Source organism: Pieris rapae, chromosome 16 (genome assembly GCF_905147795.1).
Source record: "Pieris rapae chromosome 16, ilPieRapa1.1, whole genome shotgun sequence".
Lineage (NCBI taxonomy): Eukaryota > Metazoa > Arthropoda > Insecta > Lepidoptera > Pieridae > Pieris > Pieris rapae.
The window spans coordinates 4,335,072-4,351,111 of NC_059524.1; the positions used below are offsets into that span (position 1 = coordinate 4,335,072).

Below are 16,040 nucleotides of genomic sequence, written 5' to 3' on the forward strand. Positions count from 1 at the left end.
ATCTTGTAAGTTTTGGAATTTTTGATTTCTCAAAACTTTCTTGGGCTTAAAGCTTTAAAATTAAAAATATTAACTTAAAATTTCAAAACAAAGAAAAACTACCAAATTAAAACAATCCACTGGCTCTGACATAGTGTGACCTGGTCTGACCTTCGAGTTGTAGTTTAAAATTTAGATTGAATCTTGGTTGTGAAAGCATCTTCAAATTGAAGATAAGATAATTATTAATAGTTAGTAGTTCTTTTTTTTTAAATAACTGGTAGGAGGTTGTGCCACTACTAAAATACATTTATGTAAGGACAGATATAAAAAATAAATTGAATGCTAAAATATGTAATATCATCTTTAATCTTTATAACAATAATAAAATAATATATCAGGCAAAGTAACATCACAGTCTTATCTGAGAACTTTATATACATAAACATGTCTAATATCTATAAAATAAAAATGCTTAGGTTTCTAGTAGTCAATAAATTAATGTCTTACTCTCAGCAAGATTTGCTTTTATCAAAAACGAGTACACAACCACTTTAATAAAATATCATAAAAATGCAAATATTATAACTAACAATAAAACAGAGACAGGAAATATTATATATATAGACATTCGAGGATGGCACACCGATATTAATATTGATGTATCCTCATTTCTTAACCCATCTCTGGTTGGAACATCTACAATAACTAATTCATCACTGAGCAAATCAATATCAAAAGAACATTCAGTTTTATTTATACACACTTTAGTGTCGGACATATTAGAATATTGGAAAATAGGTTTGTATATATCAAATATGGCATGAACATCATTTACAACAAAGTCATTATCACTGTAAAATATGTAATAATAATATCCATCTATAGTAACATCATGGACAACTTTTAGAGTTGTTGTTACTTCTAAATATCTTGTATTATTGCATTGTATTGAATATGGAAAATATTCATTTATTATCATATTTTCATTGTAACATTCATGAAGATTGTTCTCAAAACTAGATACTGATGCATCATCTTGTAATTGTAATTTGGGATTGGCATTTCCTCCATGGTTTACTCCAGTGTCCAAAAGAGTGTTGGGATTGTGTAAAGATGAACTTAATGTGTCTCTTTTAATTCTTCCTGCTTCAGATGTTTGTTCAGTGTTATCAATTTGATAATTATCAGTAACCATTTCTCTTTTACTGTTTAAGACTTCTTTGAGTTCTAGAAGAGTATCAATATCTGGACTTTGAAGTGTAACTGAAACATTTTCATTTTTATTTATCAAAGGGGTATCTTTCTTGTACTTATTACCTTCCAAGATTCCACAAGTGTCCAATGTCTTATCTCCTTTCACAACTAATATTTTAGATCCTTCATATCTAGAGCATGCCTTTAACTCAACGGTGGCTCCAGCAAATAGGTAAAATCCCCAATATTCAAGTGTATCATCAGGCAAGGACATGGATTTCCTTAATGTTATATGTTTTCTATTTTCTGATAAATGGGGCCGCCCTTTCATTTGGAATGCATTGAATGTATTATTCATTTTTAAGGAATGTCTCTCACAAAATATTGAAGATTGGCCTTTGTGTATCTGTATTACATCAGAATCCGATATTTTGTACATTACATCTGCATATTTTATATGTCTTAAGTATAATGGAGAAATTATCAGTATTGATGGTAAGACAGTTGTGAGAAGGCAAAATACCACAACTCTTCTTGATCCATGCATTTTTGTATCATCTAAAAAGAGCAATAAAAAATAGATAAAATCTGCATAACATTTAATTATTGCTTAGAAAAGATTCTTTATTTTACATATAAAAATGTATCTCTTAAATACAAGTTTTTAAGAACCAATAATATCGACTAAATAGGTAATATCGCCCTCTTAAATAAGATTTCATAGATAGGGAACATAACAAATACAAATATGATAATCCACTTTAAATGCTACTTAAAAGAAACGAATAAAAAAACTAAAAACAAAAATTCAATTAACAATTAATTAACCACGAACGTACATACCAATATTTCTTTTGTCTAGCTTTTTTTAGCAGTAAAGGTTGTTAAATCGTATCATTCTTTCGACATTACAACTATTTACATAGTATTTAGAAAATTTTAACCTTGAATTTAAGAGTATTAAGATTACGCCTCCAGTTTATTGAAACTGTTAATTGTAACAACAAAGATATATAAACATTTATATGTTATGATAAAATAATATTATTTACGTTTTTAGCTGTATAATTCATGTTTCTCAGGGGTATCACTATTACCCATAGGCCATAGCCAGTGTTAGCAATAACAACACTAACAGTATTCAATATTCATAAAGAATTTTTCCCCTCGAAACAACTCCAAATACCCCTTAAATATTGATTAAACCATTACCCTCCGTAAGTTTAAATAATATACTCAATTCATAATGCGCAATAGAAATACATTGAAATAGTAGGTATTAAATATGTTATTCCGATTGCGGAGTATTATAGTTTGGAGTCCGCTTAGAGTTTATATTTGGTTTTAAGTAAGTTTGTTAATTAGGTTCAAGACTTAATATAAATTAGATATAATTGTGCTATTTTTTTTGAATAAATAACCCCCTAAATAAATCTACCACTTTAACATACCCATCTCGATTCCCCCTAAATTGGAGGTAAAATCCCAAGTTGGCATCACTGCCCACAACTCACAGAACTGTCATTGCAACTGACACTTGACAGTGCAATCTAAAATATAAAAGAAAATAAAGAAAAACATGATGCTAAAAAGTTTTCACTTCAAAAAATCAACAGAAGATCTTTGGGGAATGTCTGTAAAGAACATTTTAACAACTAGGAAGCAAAACCAGGTAGAGAGGACTATACTCAAGCAAAATCCTTCAGACCCATCAGTCTCACCTCATTCCTTCCCAAGACGCTGGAGAGGCTGGGAGACCTGGAGATACGAAGTCGGGTATCCCTGTCTAAATTTCTACATCCTAATCAGCATGCCTATAGCTCAGGCTAATAAATAGAATCATCACTCCATAACGTTATATCCCGCATAGGCAACTCATTGAAAATAAAGCAGTCAACCCTCGGCGCATTTATGCTTTAAACAAAAATTTTTAAATGAGTAAGATTGGAGTTTTTGCCATGAGTAGGGGCGTTGGAGTGCCATATTAACTGGGATTTCGGAAAATAAATATTTAGGAAAATTCCTGAACAAAGAAGAACGAAATAATGAATAATTCAGCGAAGACTATTACTTATGCAAGTGTAAATGCTTTCAAATATCAAGTCAAACGCTTTTCACTCTCTGCTGTAATCTTAAATCGAGGCAAAGTAGTACTCTCTCAATAGAAAAAGTAATAATATGTAACATTTTCATTGAAATGTCGGTTTCTATGGAAATTTAAAACCAGAATTTGGGAAGAAGTATACGAGGTAATGCACAGTTTGATTATAATTGATTTGATTGGTAGGTAATTGAACCAATTATTTTTTTTTAGGTTTAAACTAAACTGCAATGAACTCTTTTTGGTGATCGAAAAGTGATTACAAACCGATCAAGCTTTCAAAATTTTTCGTAATAATTATTAAAAATGTGCATTTTTTAATCTTTCAGAACTTGTCAAGTAATGTAACTTAGGAACTTAACGGGTAGAACAGATAAGAATTTAAATGAGAATCTCCGCAAATTTTAGATTTTTTAATGAAAAGCAACTGGCGGCCTTATCGGTTTAGAGCCATTTCTTACAGACAACCACTGTGAGTAAATTACGGTAGGCAAGAAGTGCAAAAATACATATTACAAATACAATAAGAAGGAAAAAACATACTTAACAGAAACAAAAAGAAATAAACTGAACTGATATAGGATACATAAAAAAATATATAGTAAGAACAACACACAAACTTTTTGATCAAGGTGAATCATGGTTGAAATTACTAGTAACACCGCATACACGAAGTAAAGTTCGATCACATGTCACTGATCACGACCCCGCCGCATGGCCAGAAATCGTCATGCATATTATAAGTAGTATAAAGTCCGTATAATATAAAAAAAAATGTGCAAAATTGGCCGAAATCTCCAAGGGGTTTGAACCCTTTTTTATCCATTTCTAGTTTTAACTTGACCTTTGTACAGGTATTACTAAAATATCTCAAAATATGATAGTATGTAGAATGTAATAGAAGATATATATAATGAACACTATTCGATTATTTTAAAGGTGTTCTAGACCATATAATTTATTATATATCTTTCTGGAATTTCGAATCGGCAGTCGGTAATCGGCGGACAGCTTTACAGTTGGGTAGGAAATCTAGGAAAATAGGATTTAAAGAATAAAAAAATCGTAGGCGTAATTTTCGTCAAAAATTTCGTTTATTATATTTATATATATAATTTATTGTAATCGAATGATAAATACTAAGAAACCGACATAGTTATTTAACTCCTATATTAGAAATTAATGTATTTTTTATAGATGCACCTGACAATGCATTTAAATAGCGCAAGTATTTTCAAATGAAATACACGATTCTTTATGATTTTGATAATATTTGCAGTGACAAAATTAGACGTATAATAATTTATTTAGTTGGAAGTCATTGCAAATTCGGTTATAAAATTATCTTTAAATATCTCTACTTGTTTCCTTTTTCAACTGTTATTTGAACGTATCGTTGTCTCGAAAGACGAAATAGTAACGTTTCGAATGATCTTTACAATCATGATATGTATCAATATGCTGAAGTACCACTATAAGATACTTGATATGACATCTAAAAAAATACTTTATTATAAATTTTATTTCTAAACCATCTTGTTACTTAATAATTAGAATTTAAACGCTTTTGATTTAAAAGATATAAGTTAGATTTGCTGATAAATGATTGTCGGTTTGTACATCTGTGAGATAGCCAATATATATTGCCATTTCCTATTTAAGAGTATTTAGTAAATATATTTGTTTGGGTAAAACGGAATACTTATATTGTTTTTATCTTCGGTAAGTGAAACTACAGGCGGAAATTAATCTTTAAAGCCAAGTAGACCTTTAAATATTATTATTAGGTACAAATTATGTGTGTCTGACATATTTGCATGGTACGTTATTTAAGAGAATAGAATTTTGCAAAAAGGGAACTAAAAAACGAACACAAAAACATAAAATCCACAAAGAAAAAGTTAACACTTGCGCTAATCGGTAGAGGTAGGTTTAACAAATGTATTTATTATGTTATGTTGTGCATGTTATTTGTTTATGAAGTTAGTAACATCGCACTTTCATACAAAATTAATTTCTATTTGATTATAGTAATAAACAAGTGTTTTTGGTTGTTTAGTATTGGGAGTACGTCTAAGTATTTCAATATTTTAATAACTTAATAATAATATTTTTCTCAAGGAAAATTCGTGTTTCCTTAAGATAAAATTTATTGTAAAAATATTATTACATATCTTCAAATCTATACTGATAGACAAAGAGCGTATTAAGATAAAAATTGAATAACATTGTACCATGGTAACTATTACAAGTGAATCACAATTATCTTTATAAAAACGTTATTAAATTATTAGTTGTATATAGTAGAATTTATCATTAATTATCTAGACATTACAATGTAGTAACCTAATGTAGGTATCAAAAAATATAATTATTTTTAAACTTACCACTGTCTTTGTTGGTAATAGATGTATAATTATAATTTGCATTATAATATGTATTACACGAATGATGAATAGTTTTACTCATCTCCACAATCAGATCCTACTATTTAGTTAATAAATATTATTCACACAAGTTCCACCTTGTAAATGAAGAAACCAACGCTTTGTGAATTTCAATAATATTTTATGTAAACACAGCGGACAACCTTATTATCAAATTATATCAGATAGTAATATTATCACGACATACAAACTGGAGAAAACTAATATAGCCTATATAAATCGATTAGGTATTTAAGCGTGTTGATACTGTTATATAAAATACTTAAATGATAAATTACTTTAGGATAGTACGATTTCTGTAAAATATAATATAGTTATAGGTAATACTGTGTTTAAATAATGCTTTTATTCAATAGACTTATATAATACATAGCAGACTCGGACAAGCGTTGCTGTGGCTAAGGTTGTTGTTATTACATAGGTATAAGTAAATTATTCGAGGGAAACGGTAGGAGAACTTATGTGAAAGGTAGATAGCTGTCTGTCTCTGTGAAACGTTCGTTTTTAACTTTTTACTCAGCGCCGTCTGTTAGAATTGTATCAAATAATTAATAAATAATTTGCAATAAAATACTATTATATATAATTGCGACTATAATTAAAGATCTAAGCTATTCTATCTTGACCAGACTGCTCACGGTGTGCCAATTTATTTTAAAATCAGTTAAGTAGTTTAGGAGTCCATCGCGGACAAACATCGTGACAGGAGATTTATATATATTAAGATATAATTACGTTTTAAATATTTATTTATTACTAGCGACCTGCCCGGCTTCGCACGCAATGCTGATACTAAACTGATACTACAGAAAATCTGTGAACGTTGTAAATAAAAATGTGGGTTATCCATAAGAGATAGACATATACCATCACGGACTCTGTAGACCTTTTCAATGTGTACAATACTTAGTACATTATTTTGATAAAACTAGGGTTCAGCCTGCGTTTGCAATGTAAGCGGAAAAAATGTAATTATTTACGACATCACATTAGAAACCTCAAAAATAACAGTACTTCTCCACTATTTAATGGATGTTATTATAATTTTATAATTAGATAATAAGATAAATAGTTAATTAGATAAATAGACAATTAGTTAATTTCATTCCGTTTAGTGATTAAAAGAAGAAATTTTTAGTTAGTTTGACAATTAGTTAGTTAGACAATAAGTTTAGTGGACAATGAGTTAATTAGATAAATAGACAAATTGTTAATTAGACAATTAGTTAATTTCATTTCGTTTAGTGATTAAAAGAAGAAAATTTTAGTTAGTTTGGCAATTAGTTAGTTAGACTATTAGTTAGTTTGACAGTTACTTAGTTAGACAATTGTCTAATTGTCACTCCCTAGTGGGAGTGCCATGCTGTTGCTTTCGGGCTTCAGCCAAATGGGCAGGCACGACCGGGGCAGTACCACTGTCTCACAGAAAACCGGCGTGAAGTGATGCAATAGGTTTATCTTATTGTACTCGCGTTTCGTTCGGTAAGTGAGACTCCCGGAGCCCATCCCCCCCCCCTTCCCCAGAGTATGACGGTGCAGTTTAAAGAAAGATTACCCCAGGGGGGTACCACACGTGGAGAATCCCCCTCTGGGCGTCCATCATCGGAACAATCAGTATCCGGTGGTGGATGCACAGGCTGCCCTTCGTATTCTGGGGTGGGCAAAAACTGCGCTCTAAACAAAACATCCAGTTCTAGTTTTAGGTTTCGATCCCGGGGCAAACGGAAGAATTCGCCGAAGGCAACCCCTTCCACGCTCACAGTGGACTTTACCAATGTTAGGGGGCTCAACTCAAACCTAAGCGCGGTTCACTTTCACCTTGAATCTGCGAAGCCGGCCTTATTCTTCCTCACTGAGACTCAGATATCCTCCCCGGCTGATACTTCTTACCTCTCCTACCCGGGGTACAAATTGGAACATTCATTTGTGCCGCGGGCGGGAGTTTGCGTGTACGTCAGAGAGGATATCTGTTCTCGTCGCCTTGGGACGCTTGAAGGAAGGGACCTATCTAACCTCTGGCTCGGTCGTCATCGACGGAGCATGTTCCGACCTTAAACCCGTGAACGCTGGGGTCCCACAAGGCTGTGTTTTATCCCCGACCCTGTTTCTTCTGCATATCAATGATATGTTGCAACTTAGCAACATTCACTGCTATGCGGATGACAGCACTGGGGACGCTCTTTACACTGGCCGGGCAAGTATTTCTCGGGCAGATGTCGATGAGTACCGGAACAAACTTGTGTCTGAAGTAGAAATCCTACTACGTGGAGTCTCTGACTGGGGCAGACTAAACCTAGTCCAATTTAACCCCAAAAAGACACAAGTTTGCGCGTTTTCCGCTAAAAAAACACCCTTTGTCGCTACTCCTCTTTTCGAAAACACTCTCCTTAAAGCCACAGCTAGCATTGGAATACTTGGCGTTGACATATCGAACGACGTTCAGTTTCGCGGTCACTTGGAGGGAAAGGCAAAATTAGCCTCCAAAAAGCTCGGTGTGCTCAGCAGGGCGAGACGGTACTTCACTCCGGGCCACCGCTTGCAACTATATAAAGCGCAAATTCGGCCCCACATGGAGTACTGTTCCCACCTTTGGGCGGGTGCTCCCCAGTACCAGCTTCTTCCACTTGACCGTATTCAACGAAGAGCGGTTCGAATCGTTGACGACCAAAATCTCTCCAAGCGGCTTGATCCTTTGGCGTTGCGTAGAGATGTGGGGTCTCTCTGCATCTTCTACCGCATTTACCATGGAGTGTTCAGAGGAGTTGTTCGGATTAATACCTGCAGCTGAGTTTCATCATCGGACGTCGAGGCAGAATACGAAATTCCACCCGTATCACCCCGACGTCCGCCGTTCCACAACTGCGCGTTTTTCCAGGCAGTTTTTGCCGCGCACCACCACTCTGTGGAACCAGCTGCCAACTGAAGTATTTCCGAACCAATTCGACTTAGGGTCCTTCAAGAAAAGAGCGTACCAATTCTTAAAAGGCCGGCAACGCACTCGCGAGCCCTCTGGCATTGAGAGTGTCCATGGGCGGCGGTATCACTTAACATCAGGTGAGCCTCCTGCCCGTTTGCCCCCTGTTCTATAAAAAAAAAAATTAAATAAAAATTAGGTATTTTTATTGATTTACTTAAGTATCTTACTTAAGTATTATGAAAATAATTATTGTAAATGCATGAAAATCTTTGATTAATTGGGTTACCGTGGAAATGATTTACTTGTGGACTCTGTTTTATAAACATATATCCTAAACACTATTTGAAAGTTTGAAAAATAAAGTGATATAAAGAGTAATCTGGCTTAAGACTTTAACATTCGCCGATGACTTTGAGGATTTGACCTCTACTACAAAAAATAATTTTATAACGCCATCTAGTCTAACGAATAGAACTACGTGAATACGAAACCAATTTTTAGCTAAATATGAAAATTTATTAATAAATATTGGCCTAGAAAAAATGGTGGCCATTTAACGAGTACATTTACATGATTTTTTTTACATGTTAAATTCGTTCTGAGGTTAAAACTTTTTAATGTCAGTATTGCTAAAATACCGAAACCGAGTCATCATCATCATGTTTATCATCAGCTGACGATGGACTCTGAAGGTTGGTACTGGATCTCGAGGATGGTAAGCAGTAGACAAAGCGTCATTAAGCTCGTTGTAATCAGCTCAGCGAGACGATACTAGAAATGTGACTATATCAACCTGATGATGGACTCCGAAGGTGAGTACTGGATCTCGAGGATGGTAAGCAGTAGACATAGCGTCATTGAGCTCGTTGTAATCAGCTCAGCGAGACGATACTAGAAATGTGACTATATGAACCTGATAATGGACTCCGAAGGTGGGTACTGGATCTCGAGGATGGTAAGCAGTAGACATACCGTCATTGAGCTCGTTATAATCAGCTCAACGACACGATACTAGAAATGTGACTATATCAACCTGATGATGGACTCCGAAGGTGGGTACTGGATCTCAAGGATGGTAAGCAGTAGACATACCGTCATTGAGCTCGTTGTAATCAGTTCAGCGAGACGATACTAGAAATGTGACTATATGAACCTGATGATGAACTCCGAAGGTGGGTACTGGATCTCGAGGATGGTAAGCAGTAGACTTACCGTCATTGAGCTTGTTTTAATCAGCTCAGCGAGACGATACTAGAAATGTGACTACATGAACCTGATGATGAACTCCGAAGGTGGGTACTGGATCTCGAGGATGGTAAGCAGTAGACATACCCTCATTGAGCTCGTTGTAATCAGCTCAGCGAGACGATACTAGAAATATATTCACATTTCTAGTATCGTCTCGCTGAGCTGATTACAACGAGAACTGATTACACCTTCAGATTCCATCAGGTGTCAGGTTCAGCAACTTATTTTACTTTGTTGTACAAGTTGCACTTGAAACTTGACAACTCTAAATTTGAGTTTTGTTTGGGTAGGTTCTTATATACATATACAATAATTTCCGAAGTTCATGTCCTCGCCTCACTTGATATTCGCGGGTGTGAAATTGCGGGGGGAAGCCCATTGCGCTTGAGTTTATTTACCTTTTATTACTTTCCATGCCCAGGAAACGAATTTATACAAAATTTTTTTTATCAAAATAATAATATATGCTATATCTAATAATACGTGTAAGATTAAAATAAATCGCATTAACCGTTTTGAAGCGAATTTGTAATGTATGTCTAATCTACGGTTCGATGGTAAATTTTTTTTTGGGAAATTGGTATAGCTTTTATCTTTTTTGATTTTATCAATCGATACAGTAGGCTTCAAACCACAATATATATTTTTTTCAAATGCATTTGAGCGACAGTTCTTCCAACAATTTAATTTAAACTAGCCCTAGTTGACCGATTTGAACACTGTTCGAGCCTTAAAAAGCGTGTTTAGTATTATCACGTTTGAAGAATTATTTATTTATCAAAATATCGATAATTGTTTTTTTTATAGGTAAGTCAAGTGACACAAAACAGTCAGGATAAGTCGAATGAGCAATGACGTGGTATGCTAGTAAATATTATTATATCTGTCTTATCTGTCTGGGACTTTAATTTCATCTGAGGCAAATTTGATCAAAATATAAAGTATTTCGCCGGATATAGCGCAGTAATACTATTTATCAAAAATAATCCAGATTATTATGCTCTTGAGTTAAAGAAGATATGAAAATTACTAAGTAACTATGATAAAACCTTATTAATGTAAGTTATATTAATCAATCATAGCAAAAAAAATGCAATGCAACAATATGTATCATTGTATCAAGTATTTATTATATTAAAGGTTAGTTTTAAGCAAATGTTTAGTGTTTACAACACTTTCTTACACTTTAGTACAGGTTTACATTTGAAAGCTAGCAACAACATTCTAAAGGGTTACCATACCATAAAAGTAAAACACTCGCAAATGCGTTGTGACTTGTGATTCTTAAAATTATAAATGTGTGTTTTTTAAATTAACAAAATTAAAAATAATGATATCTATTATTTCTATAGTAATTAATCAATAATCTGAATATGTTTAAGAGTTTGAGTTTGAGTGGCCATTCGTGAAGACAAAAAACAACCAATAACAGACTGTTTAAAATATAACTTCATTAAAGTCTTCATTCTTATCTTCTGTATTGTATCTAATCAAATTGTCGTTTTAATCAAGCATAATTCCATGGTCTATACTCTATAGAGTGTAGTCAAATAGTCAAATTACATAGAGTAGAGTAAAAAGTAAAATACAAAATAAGTAAATATTTCGTCAGATTTGCGTAAACGTAATGTAAAAACTTCAATCATTAATCAACGAAACTACCTGACTTGAGACATTATTTTGGAAAAGTTTACAATTATTTTACATTTATTTGCTCCTTGGGTATAAATAAAATTAACATTACTCCTGTTTTACTTTTTACTAAGTTTCGTAAATAGACAATATTATGAACGATATTCTTAAGCCAGAATTGATATGGATTGAAGGTAGATGTTACAGAATAAATGACCCTACCGTGGATGTTGCTTTTCACCAAGAGCATGATCTATACGAAAATGGTAATATTTACTTTAAGTATTTCACCAGTCACCTGTACTTCTAGTTGTTTATTTAAAAGTTTTATTATGAAGTTTAGTTTTACATTCACAGTTATTTTGATATGATTGGGTTTTTTAGATATGCCCTACCACGATTTGCAGGAAGGTGATGTTGACACTGATTTTGAAGTTCAAATGATTGATTCAGACAGATATTGTACAACTTTTCACATATCTAAGTATGATTTTTGTAAGAGTTGTACATGAATTTTAAACATAATGTAAGGAATATTAATGTTGATTTTGTTTAATTACAGACATTATTTAGGTAACATAATTGGTAAGAAAGGTGCAATAAAAATGCGTATTCAAAGGGACACCAAAACTGACATAAAAATCCCAAGAATGGGAGAGAACAAAGATGTTGTTATTTATGGTCCAAGTATTCCAGTAAGTAACACAATAAATTACATATTCTGTGTCTTGTAATGGTTTAATCGTATTTTTCATTATTTACTAGATATTTTATTTAGCTTTCCAACTCCTATAAGAAATGTGATCATATTTAATTGATTTTTATTAACTAAATTTAAATGTAATATTAGAGTGTAAAAGCTGCAAGACGGAAAATCAATATGATTGTTACATCGGCTAGAATGAAGCAAAAATCAACACACTTTATAGCCCTTCCAATGAATAATGCTGAAATAGTGAAGAATTTTGAAAACTTTAAGGTAACTTCAAAACAATATTAAAATAGAAAATGTTATATGCACAAACGTACTGACATACTTTTTGTTCACTTAACTACTGTTAGGCAACCTTATTATTAATTCTAAATAAAGTTATAAATGCATAAAATTCTAATTAGATTCTTTGAGTTCTGTTCCTGGCAAAACAGGTCCATCTGTAAGCATGACTATTAAAGAGTAATTTTTTGTCTTGTGTTTTGAGGAATTGGTGTTGCAAAATTGTCAAGGTAGAGGATTGGATGAGTCTATATTTATAAGAGCTAGTAAGTTACATATCACTGTAGGTGTAATGTGTTTGATGGATAACGAAGAAAGGCTGCTTGCATCAAAATACTTAGCAGAAGTTAAAGATCATATTATGTAAGTTTCCTTTTTATTTATAGAACAGGGGTCAAATAGACAGGAGGCTCATCTGTTGTTAAGTGATACTATTTTGCTGAGCTTAGGTCTGTCATGCGTCTCTTGCGAGAGTCGGACTGTGGTTTGGGCCGTCGTGGGGTAGCCAATGGCCTGCAGTGATGCAATATAATCAAACGTGCAAAACAGGTGTAGCCACTGATAAGTAAAATTGTACTGACCATAGACTTCAAAAAATTTACGTCATAATGGGTTGGTTAGGTTAATAAAGTTTCATGAAAGTACAATGCATTGCCTGATTTAAATTGTATTTTAGGCCCATAATACAAAGTCACTTGCCACTTAAGTTACGATTAAAAGGATTGTCGTATATGAATGATGATCCAAAGGAAATGGATGTATTGTATGGCTCTGTTCAAGAAGATAATGCCCCTAAAGGCGTTTTACAGGATATGATCGATGCTATAGCTCAGTTCTTTATAAAAAAGGGTGCGTATTAAGGAGTTACAACATTTGTATGTAATTTATTTGTCATGACATAATGCAAATATAGAAATATATGGATTAAAACCAATGCAATGTAGAGTATTAATGTAAAATTCAATGACATTTTGATGGCTTTATATATATATGATTGGTTATTATTTATAATCTGTTTAAAAATCCGCGACACACCAGAAGCCAGCCATGAGACAAGGGGCTGACAGGTTTCTGCATTTGTTTTGTTTTTCTGGGAGGAACTCATGACTTTTGAACTTAAGATCGACCATAAAAGGCGTCTTTTTACTGCACGAGTCTAAGGGCCTGTTCCATAATGTATGGTTAAAATACCAAATAGCTATGCAACCAATAATTTTTTCGAAAGATAAAAGTTCCGAATAAGATACTTCGAACGAACATTGTGAAACAGACTCTCACGATTTTATTTGTATAAAATTATTGTGTTGTGTAAAAGTTATTTTTGGGTTTTTCACTTCTGTGTAAAATGTCGGCAATAACAAGTCTACAGATCGCCATAATCGGGTTGTTTGACTAGTATTGTATTTGTGTTTCACAACATTATTATCTTAGTGGTTCTAATTTTAATATGATGTGTGATGTTTCTTTTTACCCATAAATTTAAAAATATATTTTCAGGACTTATGGCAAATCAGTTTGGGCGCGATAATGTTAAAATACATGTTACTCTTTTAAACTCTAAATATCGAGAGAAAACAATGGAAAATGACAGTCCTACAAAACAAAGAAGGGAAAGTTTCGACGGATCTGAAATTTTGGATAAATTTAATGATTATGACTTTGGTGTTATGGAAATTAATAATATTCATTTATCCCAAAGAAAATCTTTAGCGCCGGATGGCTTCTATCAACCGACTTGCGTCATTAGTTTATAACTGAAACTAAATAAATAAACTGAAACTAATAATTTCTCTTCTGTATTTTGTCTTTTCCTGTTAAATACATTGCCTGATATTTAGGAATATTTCTTATTATAGAATGTCTTCGACAATGATGCGCGATCGAACTCTTCAATTTTGTATACTTTCTGTTTATTTGTTAAACTATTAAGGTGTTTTTATAAAAATATATAATAATTAAATCTTGTTTACATTTTTTTTTTATTAGATAAGAAATATATTTGTTCTTGTCTACATTCCTTACAATGGCTACATTCCTTATTCCGTCACCTTTTAAATATAATATATTATTCCATAAACCCATGATCATAATTATATTCTATTTTTTATACTGTAATCATATAATAATTAAAATTAAATAATTAATTAGGTGTTATTATTGATATACATAATTATTTATATTTATTATCATTATTATGTATAATTATCAAAATTAATGTTTATAAATAAAATAACTTTAATTTGGTTAAAGTATAAAGTGGAAATGATTTATTTGTGCATTCTGTAATCTGTATTATACTACCCTACACTATGATATTTATAGATGGGCTCCGAGAGTCCCATATAACAAGATGACAGATAGTGATACAACTCTGGCACTCCCACTAGGAAGGGGAATGACTTGGAGTTGTTTTCCTGACAAAATAGGTCCATCTGTAGGCATTGGCCTGTTTGCATCTCTTGCATCCTTCATGCTTTGTGCTGTTGTAGGTACATCTCTTCACGTCTTTGTACAAAGAGCCTTTGAACGAAGACTTAATTAATTACCTAGGTAACACTGAAAAAGTTTAGAAAATGGAAAACGGCTTAATGTAGAAAATTGCCAATATTTGTATAGTTGTCGAAGTCATCTCCGTTCCTCTCTACACATCGTCGGATTCGATGGAATTATTGAAAAGCTTCCTGACGCCTAAATTGTTTGAACTTGACTCATACCAATGCCTAGGTTTGCTTGTATCTGCTGATAGGTCGCTCTCTTATCTTCCTCAATCATGCGTCGCACAGCACTGATGTTATATTCAATAGTTGCTGTTAAAGGACGTCCCTCACGTGGATCATCTTTATATCCTTTGCTAGGCCCACCTAATCGCAGTCTTTATAGCTTTGTTGTTTTGAATTGTGTGTGGGCTTTCCACTACGAAATTCATAATAAATCATTGACCGAAAATTTTCTCGCGTTAGGTTAATTTTCACGTGCAACAAGAGTTTTAGCTTAGAATAATTGTCTTATTATTCTAAGAGTTTTAGATTTGCCGCCAATTATCAAAAACAAATGTCAAATAAAAGCAATACTACATTACCACAGAGTTCTAAAATGGGAATTCAAAAAAACGTCAGTCTAAAAAACGGCCAGTTTTCTGGCTGGCAGTTTCAGTTTCTGGCTTTTCAAATAAAAATTATAGAAGAATAAAGGCTAGAAGTTTCGATACCCAATTTAGTTTCGATAACGCAACAATTGTATAATGCCAATGAACACTAAACTGTATTCTTACAAAATAAAGTTTATAATCGTTAACAAGGTCCATCGTCTTCGAGCCATAACGAGAGCTTAAGTAACCACGAAAGTATTACCCTTATTTAACTTAAATATTAAGCTACTTTAATACGTTAAAAAAATCTTAAATATAAGAATCTGGACTGCTTTATAGTAAGTATATACTAATAGCAAGCTTGAAGTTTTGGTTGCAACCAAGAAGTCTTGTATAAGTTTTTACTTGACTAGCAATGGATACATACAGCTTTTTTG

The 16,040-nt window shown here is 32.8% G+C and overlaps 2 protein-coding genes across 6 annotated transcripts; one reads left to right on the plus strand and one right to left on the minus strand.

Annotated features, from left to right (window-relative positions):
• Nucleotides 1-330: 330 nt before the first annotated feature.
• On the minus strand, nucleotides 331-5,966 carry LOC110999672. 5 transcript variants are annotated; one of them, XM_022268849.2, is made up of 3 exons: nucleotides 5,665-5,736; nucleotides 2,628-2,726; nucleotides 331-1,734 (listed from the first exon to the last, which is right to left on the minus strand). In XM_022268849.2, exons 2-3 carry the CDS (start codon nucleotides 2,671-2,673, stop codon nucleotides 545-547), a joined length of 1,236 nt encoding a protein of 411 aa, XP_022124541.2. In that variant the 5' UTR covers nucleotides 2,674-2,726; nucleotides 5,665-5,736; the 3' UTR covers nucleotides 331-544. The 5 variants fall into 5 exon arrangements, with proteins under 5 accessions (XP_022124541.2, XP_022124540.2, XP_022124543.2 ...); XM_022268848.2 differs by lacking the exon at nucleotides 2,628-2,726 and having other exon boundaries at nucleotides 5,665-5,966; XM_022268851.2 differs by lacking the exons at nucleotides 2,628-2,726; nucleotides 5,665-5,736 and adding an exon at nucleotides 2,229-2,545.
• Nucleotides 5,967-11,423: 5,457 nt separating this feature from the next.
• LOC110999669 (activating signal cointegrator 1 complex subunit 1) lies at nucleotides 11,424-14,492 on the plus strand. Its single transcript, XM_022268844.2, has 7 exons — nucleotides 11,424-11,787; nucleotides 11,906-12,005; nucleotides 12,084-12,216; nucleotides 12,372-12,500; nucleotides 12,721-12,878; nucleotides 13,192-13,364; nucleotides 14,013-14,492. Exons 1-7 carry the CDS (start codon nucleotides 11,676-11,678, stop codon nucleotides 14,267-14,269), a joined length of 1,062 nt encoding a protein of 353 aa, XP_022124536.2. The 5' UTR covers nucleotides 11,424-11,675; the 3' UTR covers nucleotides 14,270-14,492.
• Nucleotides 14,493-16,040: the final 1,548 nt, after the last annotated feature.